This window comes from Xyrauchen texanus, chromosome 18 (assembly GCF_025860055.1).
Source record: "Xyrauchen texanus isolate HMW12.3.18 chromosome 18, RBS_HiC_50CHRs, whole genome shotgun sequence".
Lineage (NCBI taxonomy): Eukaryota > Metazoa > Chordata > Actinopteri > Cypriniformes > Catostomidae > Xyrauchen > Xyrauchen texanus.
In genome coordinates, this window is record NC_068293.1 from 4294834 (window position 1) to 4315549 (window position 20716).

General features: G+C 38.1%; 1 protein-coding gene across 1 annotated transcript in view; it reads right to left on the reverse strand.

The window, feature by feature from the left end:
• Nucleotides 1-7772, reverse strand: part of hat1 (histone acetyltransferase 1) — a 40929-nt gene extending 33157 nt beyond the window's left edge. Inside the window, exons 1-4 of the mRNA XM_052148672.1 lie at nt 7715-7772; nt 1369-1440; nt 1121-1196; nt 841-961 (exon numbers count right to left, since the gene is read on the reverse strand). Of these exons, the coding sequence (XP_052004632.1) occupies nt 841-961; nt 1121-1196; nt 1369-1440; nt 7715-7721 (276 nt within the window). The 5' untranslated portion in view covers nt 7722-7772. The remainder of the gene's footprint in view (nt 1-840; nt 962-1120; nt 1197-1368; nt 1441-7714) is intronic.
• Between the last annotated feature and the right edge of the window lie 12944 nt (nt 7773-20716).

Sequence of the window (20716 nt, forward strand, 5' to 3'; positions counted from 1 at the left end):
TAACAAAAAAAGCACCTGTTGTGTTGCCTATATGCATTGTATAGTGCAGCTTCAAACTTTAAAATGTTTTAAAAATGTTTTAACAGCATTCAAGTGTTGATCAAGCAAGTAGTAATTTTATGTTTGTGTGTTTTTCCAGTGTGACAGGTCAAATAATTATTTATAATTATTTAAGAGACTCAAGAGCAATCATACATTTTATGTCTGCCCTCTGCATGGAAGACAACATGTATAATAAATAATACGACTCAACGTGACATTTCTGATTGAAAAAGGTGGTACAGATCTTAAATGATCCGTTAAACTGAAAAATAATTGCCAAGTAAAACTTTCGCAACAGGATTCAAAAATACCTATGCTTAGTTCAGCGCAGGACAACTTTCTTCCACAAATCTTTCATCTCATGTAGAGATGTCATATATATTGCAGCAGGAATGAGCGTGACGAAAATTCTTTGAAAATTGTGATTCTTGTCTTTTAAGTTAATGACATAAGAATGCTTTCGCAGCACATATTTAGAGGCAAACAATCATATTTACACACTGACTTCCCTGACAGGACTCACAAGCTTCTTGCTGCGATGGTAATGGTGACACTAAACACCGCTCTTTGCACGCATCATATAAACTGTAAGTTCAGAATTTGTGGACTGAATTGAAATGGAATTACAAAAATCTGTGCCTGAAAATACAGACCCACAGTTTACACCCGGTATTAAGATATTGCACTAAATCTGAACGCACATTGGTTATGTGTCTCGCTTGACCACTTGCGCTGGGAAACAGGACCACAGTTAGTGAGGTTGACTTGCAAAACAAAGGAGTGTTTGGGAAGCTGTACCTTCACACAGTCAAATTTCTCTGTGACCTTTGCACTGTATTTGACTTTGAACAGAGTGCTCAGGTTCCCTGCGCTGTAGTACAGCTGGATCTGAAGACCTTTGTAGCCAAACGCCACTTCACTATACAAAACACAAAAAATTGACAAACGTGTTAAGAGTAGTGGTGCCAAGGAACAATAGTATATAATACACAGCACATCTAAAAACAAAGTCTAAGCATCAAAAGGGGAAAGATTAAATCTATTCTGTGCACAACATGCAACGCTGGATGATACATACTCATCTCCATACAGCTGATGACTGTACTCAGGGTGAAAGGTTGTGCTTTCATCATCTATGTCCTCTGGGAAGCGCACTGCATCAAACAAAACACTTAAACTTACATACAGATACAGCACTAATACAAAACACACAATAGCACGAACAATGAAGTTGACTAAAATAACAGAAATTCACAATGTAGTCCAATTCTGAATACAAAACTTGCCATGTCTACCACTTTATGTATAATGTGGGTATTAATTTACCTAATTTCAAACAGATAGCTTCATTGGTGTCACATTTAAACTCAGCAAGTTTCTTCTCCATGTCATTCATTGCTGTAGGAAAAAAAGAGAATTTGTAAGACCTAACATGCCACTCATACCAACACCAATAAAAAGGTCAAACTGTAATTAATATCTGTCATCAGCTACCCAAGGTTACACTCTCGAAACAAACAGGAATCAGAGAATAAGCTCAGGTAAATGAACGATTACAGCTTGATTACAGGTCTGAGATCAGGTTTACATGACACACTAAAATGATCTCATCTATTCCTAACTGATATCAATAACTGAATAACAGCTAGTAAATATGCTAATTTATGATATTTGTAATGTGGTTTTCACTAGTGTCAGGGTCTCAAATTCATTTCTGAAAATGGAGTTGATTTACGCACATTGTTGGGGGAGATACTAAAACATATGATATTTTACAGATGGGTGCAGGAATTTCCCACATCCGGAATGCGCGAGAATGATTAAAATTGTGTACAATACCGATATACCAAGCACCATTTCAGGTCCTGTAACATAAGTTGAATGAACTGATACATTCTTGTAAGTCTAACAAAGATTTTCTAGTAATGCAACAAAACATTTGCAAAAGATCAATTTACTTACACTGGGGGCCAAATGTTTGGAATAATGTACAGATTTCTTTTATAGAACAGATTACTATTATAATTTGAAAAATATTTTCAGAACTTCTTAAACTACTTCAAAGATTTCTCATCAAAAAATCATCCACGTGCAGCAATGACAGCTTTGCAGATCCTTGACATTCCAGCTGTCAGTTTGTCCAGATACTCAGGTGACATTTCACCCCACACTTCCTGTAGCACTTGGCATAGATCTGTCTGTCTTGTCGGGCACTTCTCACACACCTTACAGTCTATCTGATCCCACATAAGCTCAATGGGGATCCATAACACTCTTTTCCAATTATCTGTTGTCCAATGTCTCTGTTTCTTTGCCCACTCTAACATTTTCTTTTTGTTTATCTGTTCAAAAGTGACTTTTTCTTTGCAATTCTTCCCGTAAGTCCTGCATCCCTGAGTCTTCTCTTTACTGTTGTACATGAAACTGGTGTTGAGCGGGTAGAATTCAATGAAGCTGTCAGCTGAGGACATGTGAGGCATCTATTTCTCAAACTAGAGACTCTGATGTACTTATCCTCTTGTTTAGTTGTACATCTGGTCTTCCACATCTCTTTCTGTCCTTGTTAGAGCCAGTTGTTCTTTGTCTTTGAAGACTGTAGTAGTGTACACCTTGGTATAAAATCTTCAGTTTTTTGGCTATTTCAAGTATTTTATGGCCTTCATTCCTCAAAACAATTATTGACTGATGATGAGTTTCTAAAGCTGTTTCTTTTTGGCCATTTTTGACCTAATATTGACCTTAAGACATGCCAATCTATTGCATACTGCGGCAACTCAAAAACAAACACAAAGACAATATTAAGCTTCATTTAACGAACCAAATAGCTTTAAGCTGTGGTTGATATAATGGCAAGTGATTTTCTAGTACCAATTTAGCATGATTACTCAAGGATAAGTTGTTGGAGTGATGGCTGCTGGAAATGCTGCCTGTCTAGATTTGATCAAAAATTACTTTTTTCAAATTGTAATAGCAATTTTTCTATTTCTTGACTATACATTGCGATCAGTTGAATACCACTTTGGTGAATTACAGTACCAATTTCCTTCAGAAACAGCATAATCTTTACATTATTCCAAACTTGCAATAATGCTACATATATTTTAAGTAGGACTGTCGATTTAACGCTTTAATTCAGTGCGATTAATTTTATTTAAAAAATTGACGCTATTAATCGCACATCCCCGGACTGTAATAAGGACGATTCCTGAGAAATGTAAGCTTGTAGTACCACCTGTTTACTCCAGAGAGCAGTAAGTGAAACTTTAGCTGTATGGGCAACGCACCATTTATACAGTGAAGAAAACAGCACAAACATGCATTACGTTCTTGCGTTCAAAACACTTGATGGAGCGCAAATTCAAACTAAGGGATCTCAAGATGTGTTTAAAGATTGAGTATTAAACTATATTTAACTTAACATAGTGACCTGTCGATTTAACGTGTTAATTCAGTGCGATTCATTTTACAAAAAATAGCGCGTTAAAAAATGTACGCATTTAATTGCAATGTCCCCCCGGACCATAATAAGGAAGAGTCTTTTGAAATCCGGGTCGGCCGATGGCCGATTAATGCAGCCGATTTATTTTGGCCAATATTTGGCCGATAATGTGCTTGTTTTTAACCTCTTATTTGAACCTTTTATTTGAAAGATAAAATGTAACACAAATAATTACTTAAGATAGACAAAATTTCTCAACAAATACATTTATTGAACACTTGACACTTAAATTAAAAATGTATAATGTAAAAACCTATTGTATAAATAATGTATAACAAATATATTAAATAAACAAAGCAGGTGTTACGAATTGCTCCGAGACACGAAGGTTGAGATCCAAATGCAGCTTTAATTAAGGGGCAATCCAGACACGTAATCCAATATTCAGAGCATCCAAGAGAAGCACAGGCATAACTAGGGATGGGTATCGTTAAGGTTTTAATGGTATTACTATCTTAGTAATCGATCCGGTACTTCAACTGTATTCTTAACGGTTCTTTTTAAGATAAACGTTATATAGGCACAGTGATTTAATTTCAGGAAGGTCTACTAACATTACTGTTCAGGTGTGGTCTAAAAAGAAATCTAATAAAATAATCAATTGTAGAATAACACTGCATAGTTTATCATAGATAGATTAATGCTTATTAATGCAGAAGTTATTAATTCAAGAGCTGTAAGTGATTTTCTCTTTGCCTTTTGTTGTTTGATTCGCAGTAATGGCTCAATCGTCAGCATGTTTATTAGGATGCTTCCCCTTTAAGACCGAGTGGAGATCTAATAGGCTCCTGATGCAGCATATTTTCTCCCAACTATTTCCATAACTACGTCCATTTAAGACATAAACTGTGTTTAAGTGAATCTCCAAGCCAGTCGGTTTAGACATATTTTTGTGTATAGTTGATCGTTTAGACGCGCACATGAAACCCAAAATAGCCTATACTTTGCGCTCTTTTTATTATTAAACGCGTCCCGCAATTTAGCAACAGTAGCTAGACTGCATGTTACAACAATCACCGATCGTGCTGATTCTGACGTTAAGTTTGAGTTTTAGGGAGAAATGTCAGTGCACCGCTGTGAAGGGAAGGAAGTTGTGCTAGACAGAATGCGGCTTATGTATAAATATTCTTTTTATAATCTTTGGAAGGCGAAATCTAAAATAAAATCAGACTAAAATCACAGATCTAAACCAGGCTACGTTTGAATGTTTAGTTCTGTCACTCATTTAGCAGGGCTCGTGTTGTGCTCGCTGTGCGCGAGATCTCTCTCTCTCTCTCTCTCTGACAGTGAATAGCTAAATTGCATCACAGACAAATGGTTTCATAGAATTATTATACATAGAAATGGCTGGCGAGATAAACTTTCTCTTTACAGCAATAATAAATGTATTTTCTTAATTTCTCCAGTACCGACAGCAGAACCGGTAACGTCCGAGCTTACCAAAGCCAGTCCTTCAATAGCATATAGCGCGTTGGTATATTTTTTATTACTTATTACTCTGCATTGAGTGACAACCCTCTCAAATATAAGACACACAAACAGAACAAATAAAAGTCTCAGATTCACTGTCTGTAATTGCAAAATTCTTGCTTACTTATTGTGACATGATAGCAACCCTTCTGCTGTGATAATGCAACTTCAACTACGCTATCAATATCCAAAGTAGCCGAACGTCATGTCGCGTTTTTTCTTGAAGTTGGCAGTAACATATCAAAAGTTTTTAATTAAATATAAAGAAGTTATACAAATTTAATCCTTACTGTTTTCTCCAAGGAACTTAGCTCCTTCCTTAGGCACTGGATGAGGTCTGCTCACTCTGCTGGAAAATGACTCTAGGGGCAGCATATGTCGAACACGTGTTCCACAACAACACTAGGCTGCCCACAGATGCGCCTGCTTAATAATCGGCTTGATATACTTGGATATTGGCCGATGCCGATTATGTAAAAAATGCTAAAAATAGGCCGATTAATCGGTCGACCTCTAGATTATACTGTGAATAAAACACTTCAGTAGGCAGGAACAACACGTTCTTGCGTTCAAAACACTTGAAGGAGTGCAAATGCGAACTAAGGGATCTCAATATGCGTTTAAAGATTGAGTATTAAACTACATTTATCTTGAAACAGTGACCTAAACATTTTATGTTTATGATGCAACACCCAAGACTCTACACAAGCATGTCTGACGCTGGATTGAGATGGTGCAATTTGGAAATTACCCATAAATATTTAATCATGAATAAAATCAAAGAAATTTCCTTAAAACTTATAAGTACTACCTCACTAATTATTTTCTTGTAGAGAGATTTAATTGTGATGTCGATATATTCTGTACATTTTGTGGTCTGCAGGAGGAAACATTTATTCTTATATTTTGCAGTTGTCCCTACTCGACTTGTTTTTGGTCTGATTTCTGCTAGATTGTTAGAGATCATATTATTCCCAGCTTTCAACTTTTTTAGCTATGACATGTCTCTTCATAAGAATATTATTTGATTAATGTTCTGCTTTGTTGGCAAAGTTTAGTATTCATAAAACCACCAGGTTATAAACCATTAGCAATACCTAAGAACAATTTCCAATTTGAGTAACAAGAAAGCTGTAAAGTGTATTGAAATATGTTAAAAAAATATATATTTTTATTAAACTTTATTTATTTTCCTTTTTGTTGTTGTTTGTTTTACTATACCTCTTAGCTCTAGATGTAAAAGTTTTGTAAGCATTAATAAAACATTTTTTTTTTTAAATGTCTGACGCAGGTGTTCATTGACGGGTCCTTAAACAAGCCCTCATAATAAACCTCCAACTGATTGACAAATTCACTTGTGTAATGGATTACTGTGAACTGTATGTCAATGATTGACTTATGATCAATAATATGGTAGTAAACAATACATTGTATTCTAAAGGCGCTTTTTGTATCTTATTAATGATTAACTCTTCTGCTTCAAGAATGTAATGCATTTTAATTATCTGATATATATAAATATTTAAAGATAACTATGTATAATTATATATTGATATATGTATAATCATTATATATTGAATTATTGTTATATGAGGGGCTTTCACAGCAAATATTTGAATATGCGATTAATCACGATGAATTAATCGGGACACCATGTAATTTATTTGATTATAAATGTTAATTGATTGACAGCCCTAGTTTATGATGCAACGCACCCGAGATGCTACACAAGCATCTGGCTGACGCAGGTGTACATTGATGGGTCCTTACACAAGCCCTAAAATTAATTTGTGAAATGGATTGCTGTGAACTGTATGCCAATGATTGGCTTATGATCAATAATATGGTATGAAACAATACATTGTATTTTAAAGCCACTTTTTGTATTGTCATATCAATGATGAACTCTGCCACAATAATGTTATGCATTTTAATTATCTGAATATTTTTTATATATATATATATATATATATATATATATATATAAATATACATATATATAAAATATATATTATTTATGTATATATAATTTTTAAATATTTAAAGATAACTATGTATAATTATTTCATCATTGTATACTGAATTATTGTTATATGAGGGGCTTTCTCAGCATATATTTTATATGCTATTAATCGGGACACCATGTAATTAACTCGTAAATTTTAATCGATTGACAGCGCTAATTTTAAGTAAATTCAACACATAATTTTTTTTTTCCAGCTCAGGTTTAAATTAAATGAAATCCCAGATTTTAAATGTGGGCTCAGACGTTTGAAATACACTATCTATCATGATCTTTAATGTCATCTTTATCTCATGCGTTTCACACATCACACATCACACAATTCACACAACACAGGTTGACTAATGACTGACTGCATACAGTGAGATTGCTTGCAGCTGCCTTTCGTCGGTTTAACCTGATATGATGCTTTGCATGTAAGATACTATTCGCGAGCGTGTGTTAGTGCCAATAACATAACAGATAAACACAGAACTGTGTATACAAACAAGTGTGCAGCTGCACCCATCTATGGTGGTTAGCATTTAGCCACAGCTACAACTCAGTGTTTCTCCAAACTATCTGCCCTCAGACTACCACACCCAGCACAACTCAAACTCTAACATCATGCACGCACAAATTCTTCATGAGCAAGGCAGTAATGACACAGCGTCGCTCTAAAAGAGGGGGTTCACACTCACCCGCCATTTCTGTGCGTCTTCACCGCTCAACCCGCCAAATGCCAAAAACTACTTCCTGTTTACCCACGTGGTTCCGATCTCTAACGCCATTGGAAGACAACTCGCGTAGTTTTTATTTTTTATTATTAATGAATGTATTTATTTTTATCGTAGACTTCCTACTCGCCAAAATGATTTTTAAAATATTTTAGTTGCTAATTATATTGATGATTTGAATTTAAAATTGGCAGAGTCAGGCTAAATTCAAATTGTGCCGTTTTCATTTAATGTACTGAGTAATGTAATTTTCCCCACCTTGTCCGATATTAAAATCAGTGTGACACACATTGCAAAATGCGGGGGCATTGTCGATATGGCTTCGAAATATGAAATAAAATTCTTCGGTCTTGCTGTTGTTAAATTTACATATATATTGAATATGATTCTGTTTATTATAATTCTATTAGCTTTCTTATTTTTTCTATTTATTTTATTTAAAAAAGAGACTTTTTTTTTTTGCACATACTTCAATAAAATAAAGGGTTTCAAGTTTCAATTATAATAAAGTGTTTGCTCAAAAATAAGTAAATAAATAAAATAACCCTTCTGTTTTCTCTGATGATAGTAATTGTGTAATACCGTATACCGTGATATTTTCTGAGATGGTTATCATACCGTGAAAATTGTCACATCCTATATATGTGTGTGTGTGTGTGTATATATATATATATATATATATATATATATATATAAAATATTTTTTATTATTATTAATCAACATTTAGACAAATGCTGTCCATTGAGCTGAACTTGTTTTGAACTCGGATCTCAGTTGTCAAACACTAAACTGGACCTTTATGAAGTGCCATTATGAAAGTGTATTCATAGATTATACACAGAGAAAATTCCTCCAAATGGGCATGACAGGGGAGCTCAATAAAATACATGACCTTTACAGAGTGGGGGATGGAATAGCCGTGCAGACTGACCCTGGAAATTTCTGTCATTATCCCTACCACAGTGATTCTGACCTGTGCCAGACAATCTGCTAATATCCCCTAACAGTACTGGATTAATGGTTACTGATGGTGCTTTTCTCACTTACAGGTCTGCTGAACCATACAAGAGTAAAACATGCTGACAGATGTGTGGCCTGTGAGGTGGATCTCTGTGGAAAACCCATACTTCTGCTCCTGATCTTGCAAGGAATGATCACTGAAATGTCAAGTGCGGTGATCTCTGACATCTCTATGCATCTTCCAAAGATTTTCCCCAGTTTATAATTTACTTGCAGTAAATTAAAGCAATTCACTATCTGAAAACAGATATATTCTCATATAGTCATTTTAACCATTAAAGTTTTGAGATGGGGAATAACAAGACTTTTTCTCCCAAAAATGCTTAAAGAAAACTCGTCTTGAGATCCCCGCCTTTGGATTTGCGCTTCATCAATCTGTGTTTGTACACAAGAACGTGTTCTCATCTTGTGTTTTCTGCTCTCGGTAAGTGTGGTTTGTTCTCTGTATAAGCTGCGCGTTGCCTATACAGCGAGTTTCGCTTATTGCCCTCTGGAGAAAACAGGTGGTACTCCATGCTTTAAGTGCTCAGACAGAAGCAATATTCCTTATTATGGTCTGGGCACATAATTAATTTCGCAAATTTTTTTAACATGTAATTTTTATATAATTAATCATACTGAATTAACGTGTTAAACCAACAGCCCTAGTAATAACTTAAACATTACATTACCAATCAGAATATACGCTGACGCGAGTGATAACACTAGAGGCCGGAAATTGAAAACAGTCAAATCGTGGAACACTTCTGAGTTCAGGAAAAAGGTGGATATCTTGATTTATTTTGCATTGATGACACAAGTTTTTGTCCATTATTTAATGAAAAGAAAAAAAAGTTTAAAAATCTCTTTTACAGAAGTGTCCTGGCCTAAATAGGCAGCCTCATAAGTTTACAGTTTTAAATAACATAAAACAATTTTGTTATTTAAAAAGCAAAACAATTAAAATTGTTATCAAGTAAATTTGGCACATATCAAGGCACAGTGAAAACAACATTTAAAATATACAAATACATACTCAAGGGTAAATACGTAAAGTTGGTAAAGTATTTAAAATACTAAACAATAGAATTTTAAAAGTTGTGGTTTCCCTGCCGTGCGCTCTTCGGTCGGTCTTGTGTTTCATGTTCAGAGCATGGTGTCTGGATCCTGACTCTCCTGTCTGGTCCGGTTTCAGTTCTGGTGTCGGGATCTGGACACTTATGCTCCATGTCTTATCTTTTATTGCCATGAGTGCAATGCTCTTATGTCATCTTGGCGGCATGCACTCACGTCAATCATTTTTGTCTGTCTCTCGAGACTTTGGCGTGCTTCGTGTTGCGCTCACTTTGCGCTGCATGAAATCTCGCACAGGTGTCTTGTCTCGTTTTGTCAAACGTTGCTTACATTGCATGGTGTTTGCTTCGCAATGTACGTTAAGGTTTTGTCTAGTGTGAGAGTGCATGGCATTGCTTTGTTGCCGTTGCCATGCATTCTCTTGTCTTGTCTGTCAGATGGCATGAGCGCATGTTGCTTTATTGTCCTGGCAATATGCACTCGTGACATTCAGGTGTTTGTGTTTTAAGCGCATGTGGCTTTGTTTTGTTTCTGTTTTGCCTCATGTCTCTCAGTCCTGTGTCAAACCATGCCTCCATGTTTGCCCATTAACAGTTCATTGGTCTCACCTGCCCTGCCTGTTGACTTGTTGATTTCTCTCCCTTTTTATGGGTCTTTTCCACTACACTGTACAGCTCGACTCCACTCTGCTCGCTTTTTGGGGATTTTCCTCTGTGGATAGTACCTGGTACTTTTTTAGTACCACCTCGGTCGCGGTTCCAAGTGAGCCGAGCCCATACTAAATGTGACATCAAAACCTAGCAGATCACTGATTGGCCAGAGAGAATCGTCACTACCAGAGTCACTGGATTTGCGACATGGGACATCAACCCGCCAGTTTTAAAGTTAGAAACAGTGATAGGAGTATCATTTGTTCATGCGACTTTTGAATGGTAAAAATAAATGGCTGTGCGCAAAACCACACCGCGGTCAATAAACGAGGTGCAGACGTTCCATGAACGAAATGACGTGAAGCGAAAAAGTCTTTCAGGAAGTGTCTCAGCTGTTGGCCGCCCACGGCTACCACCAGACCTACCAAAAGTGCAGGGAAAAGGTAGAAAAATGTCAAAGTGACTACAGAACCATCAAGCACCGAAACAGCCGGAGTGGTTCAAACAGAAGAAAGTGGAAGTGGATCGACCTAATGGACGCAATCTATGGCAATAGACCGGCGAGCAATGGGAGGGAGTGTGTCCTGGACTTGGCCACAGCGTTGTTGGAGTCCACGATAGGGGATGGTACATTTTGTTACGTTAACTCTATACATTAACTCTAAACTCTGCTTGAAAGCTTCACTTTATTTAGTTGACCAGCTACTGGAAGCTTGCTTCTAAAACAACCAGGCCAATTGAACTGTTACACTTGTGTAAAATCATCTTACAATTACTGCTTTATGCAGCACAATGAGCTAGTGCCGAACAGCTGTTTTTGTTGCGTTTAAGATGATATCACGGCAGTAGAGGTGGTGCAACAATGACGATCAGCCTATAATCCCACCCACGTTGAGGTGGCACTAAACTGCAGTAGAAAAGCAACCTCAGAAAAGTAAAGCTCCATGTGCGATGTCCTGTGCCAGTTCTTCTTGTTCTCTCGTCCTGTCGGTTTCTGTCTGTCTTGTGTTCTGCTTGTTTTGCTCCAGCCCAGCCCGTCTGTGTGCTTGCCGCCCTGGACTGTGTTTTTCCGCTACGAGGTAGTTTGTGTTTATTTTTTGTATTAATAAAACCCTTTGTTTGCACTCTGCTTTTGGGTCCTTCCTCAAGAAACCTTGACAGGCGAGATCATGAAATTGGGCCCCACTAGTATAAAAACTGGCATAACTTTAAAACATCCATAGAACCATGTGCAGACATAACAAGTGTTTTTTTTTTTTTTTTTGAGAAAACACTAAATACAAAAGCACATATAGTTACTTAACCTTAGCTGGAAAGTTGACAAAGATCCTGTCCATGACCTTATTTTTCTTCCAACATCAAGATTTTAGGGTAAAATGTATATGTTACAGGTGCTATTATAGTCATTGCTGTTGAGTTTTTCACCATTTTAACTTTTTGAAATTTGCTTCTTACAATAGATTTAGATGAAGTCCTGACAATGCTTGAAATTCCATGTCAGCTGCAACTCTATTCATAGCTTTGACTACAAAATAATGTATAAAGTTAAATAATTTAATCTGTAATAATGATCACAAAGTAAACTTATTTTCTGGATATCTGTCAAACAGATTTCAGCAAGGAGTGGTAGTTCCCAGCATTGCACTGGAGTATTATAAATGATACATTACTGTGATTTATTTCTTATTTTACCTTTTGCACTTACGTCTATAAAATAAATGAATGATACATTTAATTAATAGAACTCGAGAGGCTGCCACTAAATCGTGATGCATCAATATCTGGATTTAATTAAAGTGCAGTATGTAAGATTCATAAATCTTTGTTATTAATGATACCTGTGGCCGTTAAGTGAACTGCAGCCATCTACCTGTTGTTGGTGCTCGCGGTCATGCACACACTTCATGGGGACATGATTGAGCGAGCATCGGCCAAAACAATGACGTAACGTACAAAGAGACTCAGTGTGATTCACCGGCATCATGCTGACAGATGAGGTAACATAATTACATTTACAGTTATGATTGTATTAATAGTCACTTTGAGACTAAACTAAAACTACTTATCAGCTAACATAGCATACTGATACACACATACAGCTACATACTACTGAACTATACCAGACAGTTTACTGTTGCACTGTTATGTTGCACTATTGTATGTTTTGTATGGAGTGGTGGTGGCGTAGTGGGCTAAAGCACTGAACTGGTAAGCAGAAGGTTGCTGGTTCGAGCCTCACATCCACCACCATTGTGTCCTTGAGCAAGGCATTTAACTCCAGGTTGCTCTGGGGGATTACAGAGCCCTGTAATAAGGGCTCTGTAAGTCGCTTTGGATAAACGTGTCTGCCAAATGCATAAATGTAAATTTTATATATTGTACTACAAATAATAAACCAGTGTATTTGTTTAAATATATCCTGTATAACTGACTTTTAATATAAAGAGAAGGTCGTTGAAATTATTTGAAAGTTAGGAAACAAGGTAGCTTGCAATTCATCATCATAAGCAGACAAGATCAAGTTAGATAAAATTACACCGATCAATACTCAAGGCACTATATTTCACAAGATTTGCAGTTATACAAGCTTACCTGTCCAGTAAGAAGAATGCCAATTCAGGGTCAGTTCTGATCCCCAAAACTGAACAAAGTTCCCTCCAGCAATCAAATTCCCTGCCGATGTTCACTCTAGTTTTCGCTCAACCATGATCAAGTTCCGCTTTGCTAGACGGGATTCAGTAGAAGGCTCCAGAAGTGTGCATAAACGTCACATCCTTTGGATTTTCCCGGCAAAAGTGACCCACTCCCTCCGCATGAAAATCAGTCTACAGGCTTTAATAGGCAACCTAGGAAGTCCGGGAGGGCTAATTTTTTATGTTGCGTTACAAGCCGTTCACACAATGGCAAAAAAAGGACAATATTACATGAAAATTGTTACATATGCTATATATTTACCTTTAAGTAAATTAGATTCAGACTGTTTGTGTCTTGTTAAAAGGAGGATATGTGTCTTCACATCAAAATACAGTTTGTTCATTGATAACAACCACGCTCACATGCACACTCATGTCCTCTCAATAGGCAAACTAAGCAAGTTGCTTAGGGCCCCCGATCCGCCAGGGACAAAGACATTATAAGTAGTGTTACGAACATACTGACCGGGGACCCCACACAAATGTTTGCTTAGGACCACCAAAAGGCTAGAACATGCACAGGTGGCATTCATACACTATTATGGTATCATGGAATTTCGAGCTGGCCCTGGCCCTCACCATCATAAAGCTGTGATGGAACGTCTCAGGACTACTGTATATAAGGGCCGTGTTTCTTCAGGTTTGTTTGTCTTCAGGTGAGGACTCACTCGAGACCACTCTGGGGAGAAACTTCTGCGAGCTGAATGAAGTGGAAGGTGTGAGGTTTACAAGATTGGATGGGGTGATATATTTAATAATTGTACATTTCAATTTAATTGAGATTTTTTGGAGATTAGAGATTTTGTGCATTGTGTAATGATGAACGCTGAAAGTTACAAATCCCTAGTGTCGCTGCGAGGTACTTTCCATTTGATTTGTTTAGTTCCTGGCTCTAGGGGCAACACTCTGGGCAGATCTCCCAGCTGTCTGACCCCAAGGAATCCAGTCCCTTATTGAATTAGGGGACTCACTTAGTCATGTATGCCCTGCAGGGTTTGGTGGGTGGGCTGCTAGTTTACCCCAGAGAATCACTTGTTGCTATAAGTAGGGTGTGCCCGACAAGGTGGTGGGTGGGACGCAGGGTGGGCCCTATAGGCTTTTAAGATCTAAAGTATCTAATACATCAACCTCGCTATCAATCTATTTGCATAGTGTGCTAAGTAATTAACCAAATTAGTCACAGTTAATCACATATATATATATATATATATATATATATATATATATATATATATATATATATATCTCCCTTGAAAACACACTGTCTTTTTGAGATGACAACAGCAGGGAATGCTGACACACTATATGGGGTAAGTTGTCACAATGAGAACATCCTGTTTCCTTCCATGCTGCATCAGTTGCTGATGCTATATGAAGCTCCTCCCAGGAGTGACAGTCTCTGAAGGCCTTTAAATGATGATGTAATCGGACCATGGTTAGGACCCAAAAACATATTATGTGAACAGAGACCAGCATGTGAGGAGGAGGAAATGAACACGGTTCGGTCAAAGCAATCGAACCAAGTGTGAAAGCACCCTAAATCTTTTTGTTACTGAGATATAGCCCTTGAGACAACTAGCCCAGTCTCCCCATATCATCTGCAATGCGTGCCTTGATTGCGAAAAGACACCAGAAGTTTAATCGTCCTTGATTTGCATGTGATGCAGGAAAAGCAAATGAAAGCAATCAGATCTCTATCTGGGTGAGAGATGCATTTGTGTTGCAGGTGTAAATGAAATGTGGATAAATCATATCTGGATATGAGGGGTTTGAAGTATACATAACAAATAACATCAGAATAAATAAAAACCAAACTTGACATTTTCTAAAGTAAAAAGTACTTGTGCTTGCATGTTCAGTTGCACTGGTGCTTGGGCATGTAATGCTTTCCTTAGCAAACACAACTACTTTACCTGTAATTACTGTTTGTATGGTCTCATCTAAAATGCAAAAGTCTTGGTTACTGTTGTAATCTCCATTCCCTGATGGAGGGAACAAGGCGTTGTGTCGATGTTGTGACACTAGGGGTCGCTCTTGGGAGCCCCAAACACCTCTGCTCTTTGAGAAAAGGCCAATGTGAATTGGCAAGTGGAATTTGCATGCCACTCCCCCAGACATACGGGTATGAAGGAGCTGGCTTGCAACCACTAATTCAGGTTTTGCCGTGAGGATCCGAGACAGGGTCCTGGCCATTTTAGCGGGTAGCTCAGCATTGTGGCAAGAGGGACACAACGTCTCCTTCCCTCCATCAGGGAACGGAGGTTAGGACAGTAACCAAGACGTTCCCTATCTGTCACTCACTCGATGTTGTGTCAGTGTAGTGACACTAGAGGTCCCTAAATGAAATGCCACAACCAGCTGAACTATGTTACGAATGGGTGAAAGAAACACCAAAGCCAAGGCTAACAGAAGTGCTAAATCTTGGTAAACTGCACAGAAGCATCCGGTTTGCGGAGGCAGCTTCACGCAAGTGCCTGCTCTGGGTGGAAGGTTTAGACAAAGGACCTTTATGCAGCTATAGGGGGCTGTACCATTGATATATTGCATCTAATCAGCAAACTTGCAGAGGCAGCCTCATATAAGGGCTAGATCCTGCTGGAAGGTTTAGATTAAAGGACCTGTGTATGAACATAGGGAGTTGTACCATAGTTATACTGTCAGACAGGGAAATATGGTGCTTCAAATTAACAGGAGGAGATGGTGACGGCAGCCATAATGCTCGTTACAGCTACTGTGAAGTGAAGACAAAGGGCTTCAGTGGAAGCATGGTAAAACACTGCTGTGGCAGTAGAGTAAAATGGGTCTCCTGTGGGAGCAGAGTTTAAGGCACTGCTGTGGCAGTGGAGTAGATGAGATGGAATAGTAAAAAGGTGGTGCTCCTGTGGGAGCAGAGTTTAAGGCACTGCTGTGGCAGTGGATTGAGTATTAGGGGGCATAGTGAAGGAGCTCCTGTAGGAGCGCTGCTGTGTTTCCATTGCTGTAGATGCACTTCTATAAAAGTATGGAACTTAGAAATTGAGAGAGCCTGTGGAGAAAATAGAAATGACTCTGTGTACACACCTGTAAGGGAAGCAAAAGGCTAGTTAGGAACACATAACTTTATTAAATTTGTCAAATGTACTGCTATGGCAGTAATATGTACATTCTGCATTGTGGGAAGCCTCTCAAATATGTAAAAACAACTCTTACTATTGGGTTGGAGTTAATTAATAATTGTGTAACCCCAAACTGGGCAAATTAAATAGGGGAGCTCTAGATGATCCCCGTACTGAGGACCTTATTTCAATAAGTATAAAAACCTTATGTTTCTGAGGCATTGGGCCTGGGGTTGCAGACACAGGTCATTTTGAAGATTTATGAAACTCTGTTTATTATGTATTGGCATCATTTTAACCACAAGTAGATAAGCCAATGTGAAGGATGATGGGAAATAAAGTAGGAAAAAAGACTCTTAATATTACTGCACCACCACTGCACTCGAATGGGAGAGCTGTGAGAGCCCACGGAGTGAATGACATGAAATCTTACACTGTGTTAGTACGGGAGAGCCCTCACTGCGATTCGAACGGGAGAGCCCACAACTAGTTCGCCGAGGCTTACACTGCATTTGAACAGGAGAGCCCGAAATGTGATTCGAACAGGAGTGCCTGTGTTGAGTTTGAACAGGAGGGCCCATGCTGCAATTTGAACAGGAGAGCCTATGACCAATGCACTGAGAACCACACTGCATTTAAACAGGAAAGCCCAAACTGCGATTAGAATGGTAGAACCTGTGGCCTAATTGCATAGGCTCACACTGCATCCGAACGAGAGACTCCACACTGTATTCAAATGGCAGGTGGCATGGAGTAAAAAGCTCAAATTGCTAATACTTATTTGAGGGGAAAAGCATGGGGTCAACATTTTGGGGTCATGAGTCTAGAGAAAAGAGAAAGCAAATATCTGTGACAAAATTATGGTTTGGCCACTGCTGCAGCCACTGGGTCGACACAGAAGGAAAAAGATTTGTTGCATTAGTGGAAAATCGTTCTGCTTACACCTTAAGGCTGGGATGGAGAAGTTGGGCCAGAGCAATTATTAAAAGATGATGTTGGGTAAAATCTCTGGATCATCTAAGTAATGATTACATGCATGCATGTAAAATACACACCCCTGTATGCTTTTTAAAAGCTTGTGTATTCAAAAGTTGGAGGAACGTCTGTTGCTCATTAGATCATTTTCTGGACGTAGAGCTGTTCCATGAACTACATATTAGAGCTGTGTTAAAAATTCGATAGCACTAGCATCTGTAAAAATGAAGGGAAGGGTTAATGGTGGAAAAATCATGCTGACATACATGCATGATGGCAGGAGAGCTGCTTACATTGATTGACAGCAATTGTGATTTGACCAACAGAATAAAATGATCTAGGAATAAAAAGAGCTGCAGATCTGCACTGGATACAGAAATTCAGGGGAAATGGTCTTCCTGGGAATTACAGCTTTAGAAACATGTGAGCAACAGCATAAAAGTTATGTGAGAATAAACAGAGCTATAGCTCTGCACTGTATACGGAAGTGCACAAGAAATGGACTTGCGATCATTATTAAATGAATTTACTTGCAAGAGTTGTGAGAGAGTGGGTGGGGAGACAGCTGATGCGTGGCATTTAAGCTGAGAGGAAGCCCCTGTGCGGTAGAGCGGGACTGAAACACTGGAGTGCGTGGGAATAAAATGTTTGAATTCAGATGCTAATCTTTGATTCCCCTCTCCTTAAATTAAAACTATGTTAGAGCTCATGTACATCACGTACCTGAAAATGGAGGCAGCCTTTCACTGAAGAGAGCTGCTCCGGGTAGACAGTTAAGACCTTTGCACGGCCATACTGTATGAAGCTGTCGCACTGGTATACGGCGAAGCGGTGGTCATATTGGGGAGGCTGCCTCAATGCAAAAAGGTATGCTTCGGCAAGTAGATTAGGAAGGAGGAAAAGTAGGGTAGAAAACAAGAGATAAAGTGGCAGCTGCCATTACCACGATGTATGAAAATAGTGAGCTGCTGCAGCAGCTTCTGTTGAATAACATAATAATTGTGGTAGAATACCTTATCTAAAAAGGAGGACAAATGCTTCAAGTGGAGTAATAGGACTTCACATGGATCTGCCGTGGGTGGGCAGGGCCAAATGTCGGAAAGACTGTCACTAGAGTGAGGTAAATGGTGGCTTTTATATACTCTGCAGCCTGCAGGTTGATTGGCAGATTAGATGAGCAAGCTCCTCCCAAACATTTGTTTAAGAATTAGTATTGTTTAAGAATGGAGAGAATACATAGAGAAAAGAATTCAACATTTCTGGGAGTATAGTGGGGATAAGCACATATAACTATACCCATTTATACACACCAATGTAAAATATCGACTGTCCCTCACATCCGAGTATATGCTCTAATGTATTGGGGGGAATCCCAGAGTTTGACATAAGAGGGAAACCTCCATATTGCAGTACAATTCCGCTGCAGGTTACGATAGAAAGTAAAGGAAACAAACACAGCAACAACTCTGAAATATCTGAAAACAAAGTTAATCAACAGATAATTAAATAGCAGTCTTCCTCGAATGCCATGTTTGCTATTAACACAAGCATTGTGTGAAAATTACTTTGCTGTGCAGAAAGCTTCTTATTGACTGAGCTGAATGTTAACGGGAGTAAAAAGTACAGTACTTATACAGTGCATGTAAGTATGAACACAATATTATGTAATATGCCGCTCTCTGGTGTCCATGATAACATAGTCAGAGGTACATATCTGCAATGTTACTGTCTATAACTTATATTAGAGGAAGGGATGCAGTAGGCTTTATGAAGGGGATGCATTTTATTTAGCCTTTTTAATTAAAGTATATTTAAATTTTTAAATTTTAAATCTTTATCTTTAATTACGTTGACCTATACTGTACTGTATTATCATCCATGCCTTTCTGGTTTTTGGCTTCTAGCATGTGAGGAGACTTTTCTTATATGTAGACTGAAAGCAGCAGAGGTGGGAGGGGTGTTGAGGGGGAAACTTTAGCGCAGACTGGGAGCTGCTCAGAGAAAGTACAGCTGATTCTGACAGCAGAAATTATTGATATTACTCATCACTGTTTCTCATGACAGAAAAAGTATGAAGTACAGAGATGTCTGTTTCTGAAACATTTAAGCTAAGGTTGATTATCCAGACAAAAGGTGTCACCGTCTGTACCTCCGTCAGGACAGGGACATGGCTTGTAAAATCTGTCCCAGATTTATGGGGATGTCTGGTCACCCTAAAGTTACAGTATGTGTTGTTCACACAGGGTGGAGCTTGTCTGGAATTTGGCACATCAGGTCCAATGGATAAACTGTTACTTACACCCTGATTCCCAGAGTAGCAAAAGGGTGTCTGCTTCAGAGCATCAAGGAAAGTTTAGTAGCAGGCTAAGTCACAGCAAAGCACAAATTACCTTTTTCCCTTTCCATCTAAAGTCATTAAACAATTATAAGTGCTGTGTTCAGAATAAAGAGCTGCCATTAAATGGCACCATTCAGCCGAATGACAAGAGAAAACTGACTTCAGAGTTTTCAAACTGTACTGTGTACTTTTTCCCCATGCATCAATTGAATCTATGAAAGGAGTTCAAAATAATCAATCCAATTCAGACTGAGTATGTACTGAATTTCTTGAGAAGCCGGAATCAGTGATTTTGCTCCTTTCACAGGCAGAATAAAAAGCAGTGAAAAACAGCTTTAGCTCAGAGAAAATAAAGCGGACTCCTGATCGCTCTGCGAACAATGATACAAAGGAATGATTGCATCTGATTTTCCTCTCAGAAGATTTTACAGAGCAAACAAATGTTTATCCATGTGGAGCATTACATTTTCTTCTGCTATTAGTGCCACCAGACATGCTGTTTGCAAGGAGTGAAACATACTCGTAGATTTTAGTTCTCTTTAAATCCTTTGGAGTGATATAGGGATGAGCTTTTCTGTGATAATGAGGGACCAAACAATGCAAAAAACTTTTTATTGACGTTTCTGTAAATGGATAGAAATATTGTTGTTTTGTCTGTTGTAATGGAATTTGGAAAAAACGTATTGACTAAAAACTATTCATAAATACACAAAAGTAATGTTATTCGTGGATTCAAAAGTATTTATTAAGTGGTAATGACATGAGGAATCCAATTTTCCTTGATCTTTTGACCTTGATCTTTTGACATATAGGAGGTCATTGTACTATAAAAACTTACTGTAAGTTTCAGAACTGAAAACTTTTATTTAAACCATGCTTTGGAATTTTTGAAACTTGTGTTGTCATAAGAACGAAAGACATCTGCATTTGATTGCCTCTTCAGCAAGACATCAATACCTATTTTTTCATCATTGCACCCATGACCCCGCCCACTGGTACTCAGTCAGTCACACTCACTGGTGAAGAGGAGAGATGGGACATCATGGGAGATTCATCTACACCAAAGGGGACTTACACAGGACACCTTCGTGTGCCTATCCAGATTTAGTTTTTTTTACACTAGATGAATGGCTTTAACCAT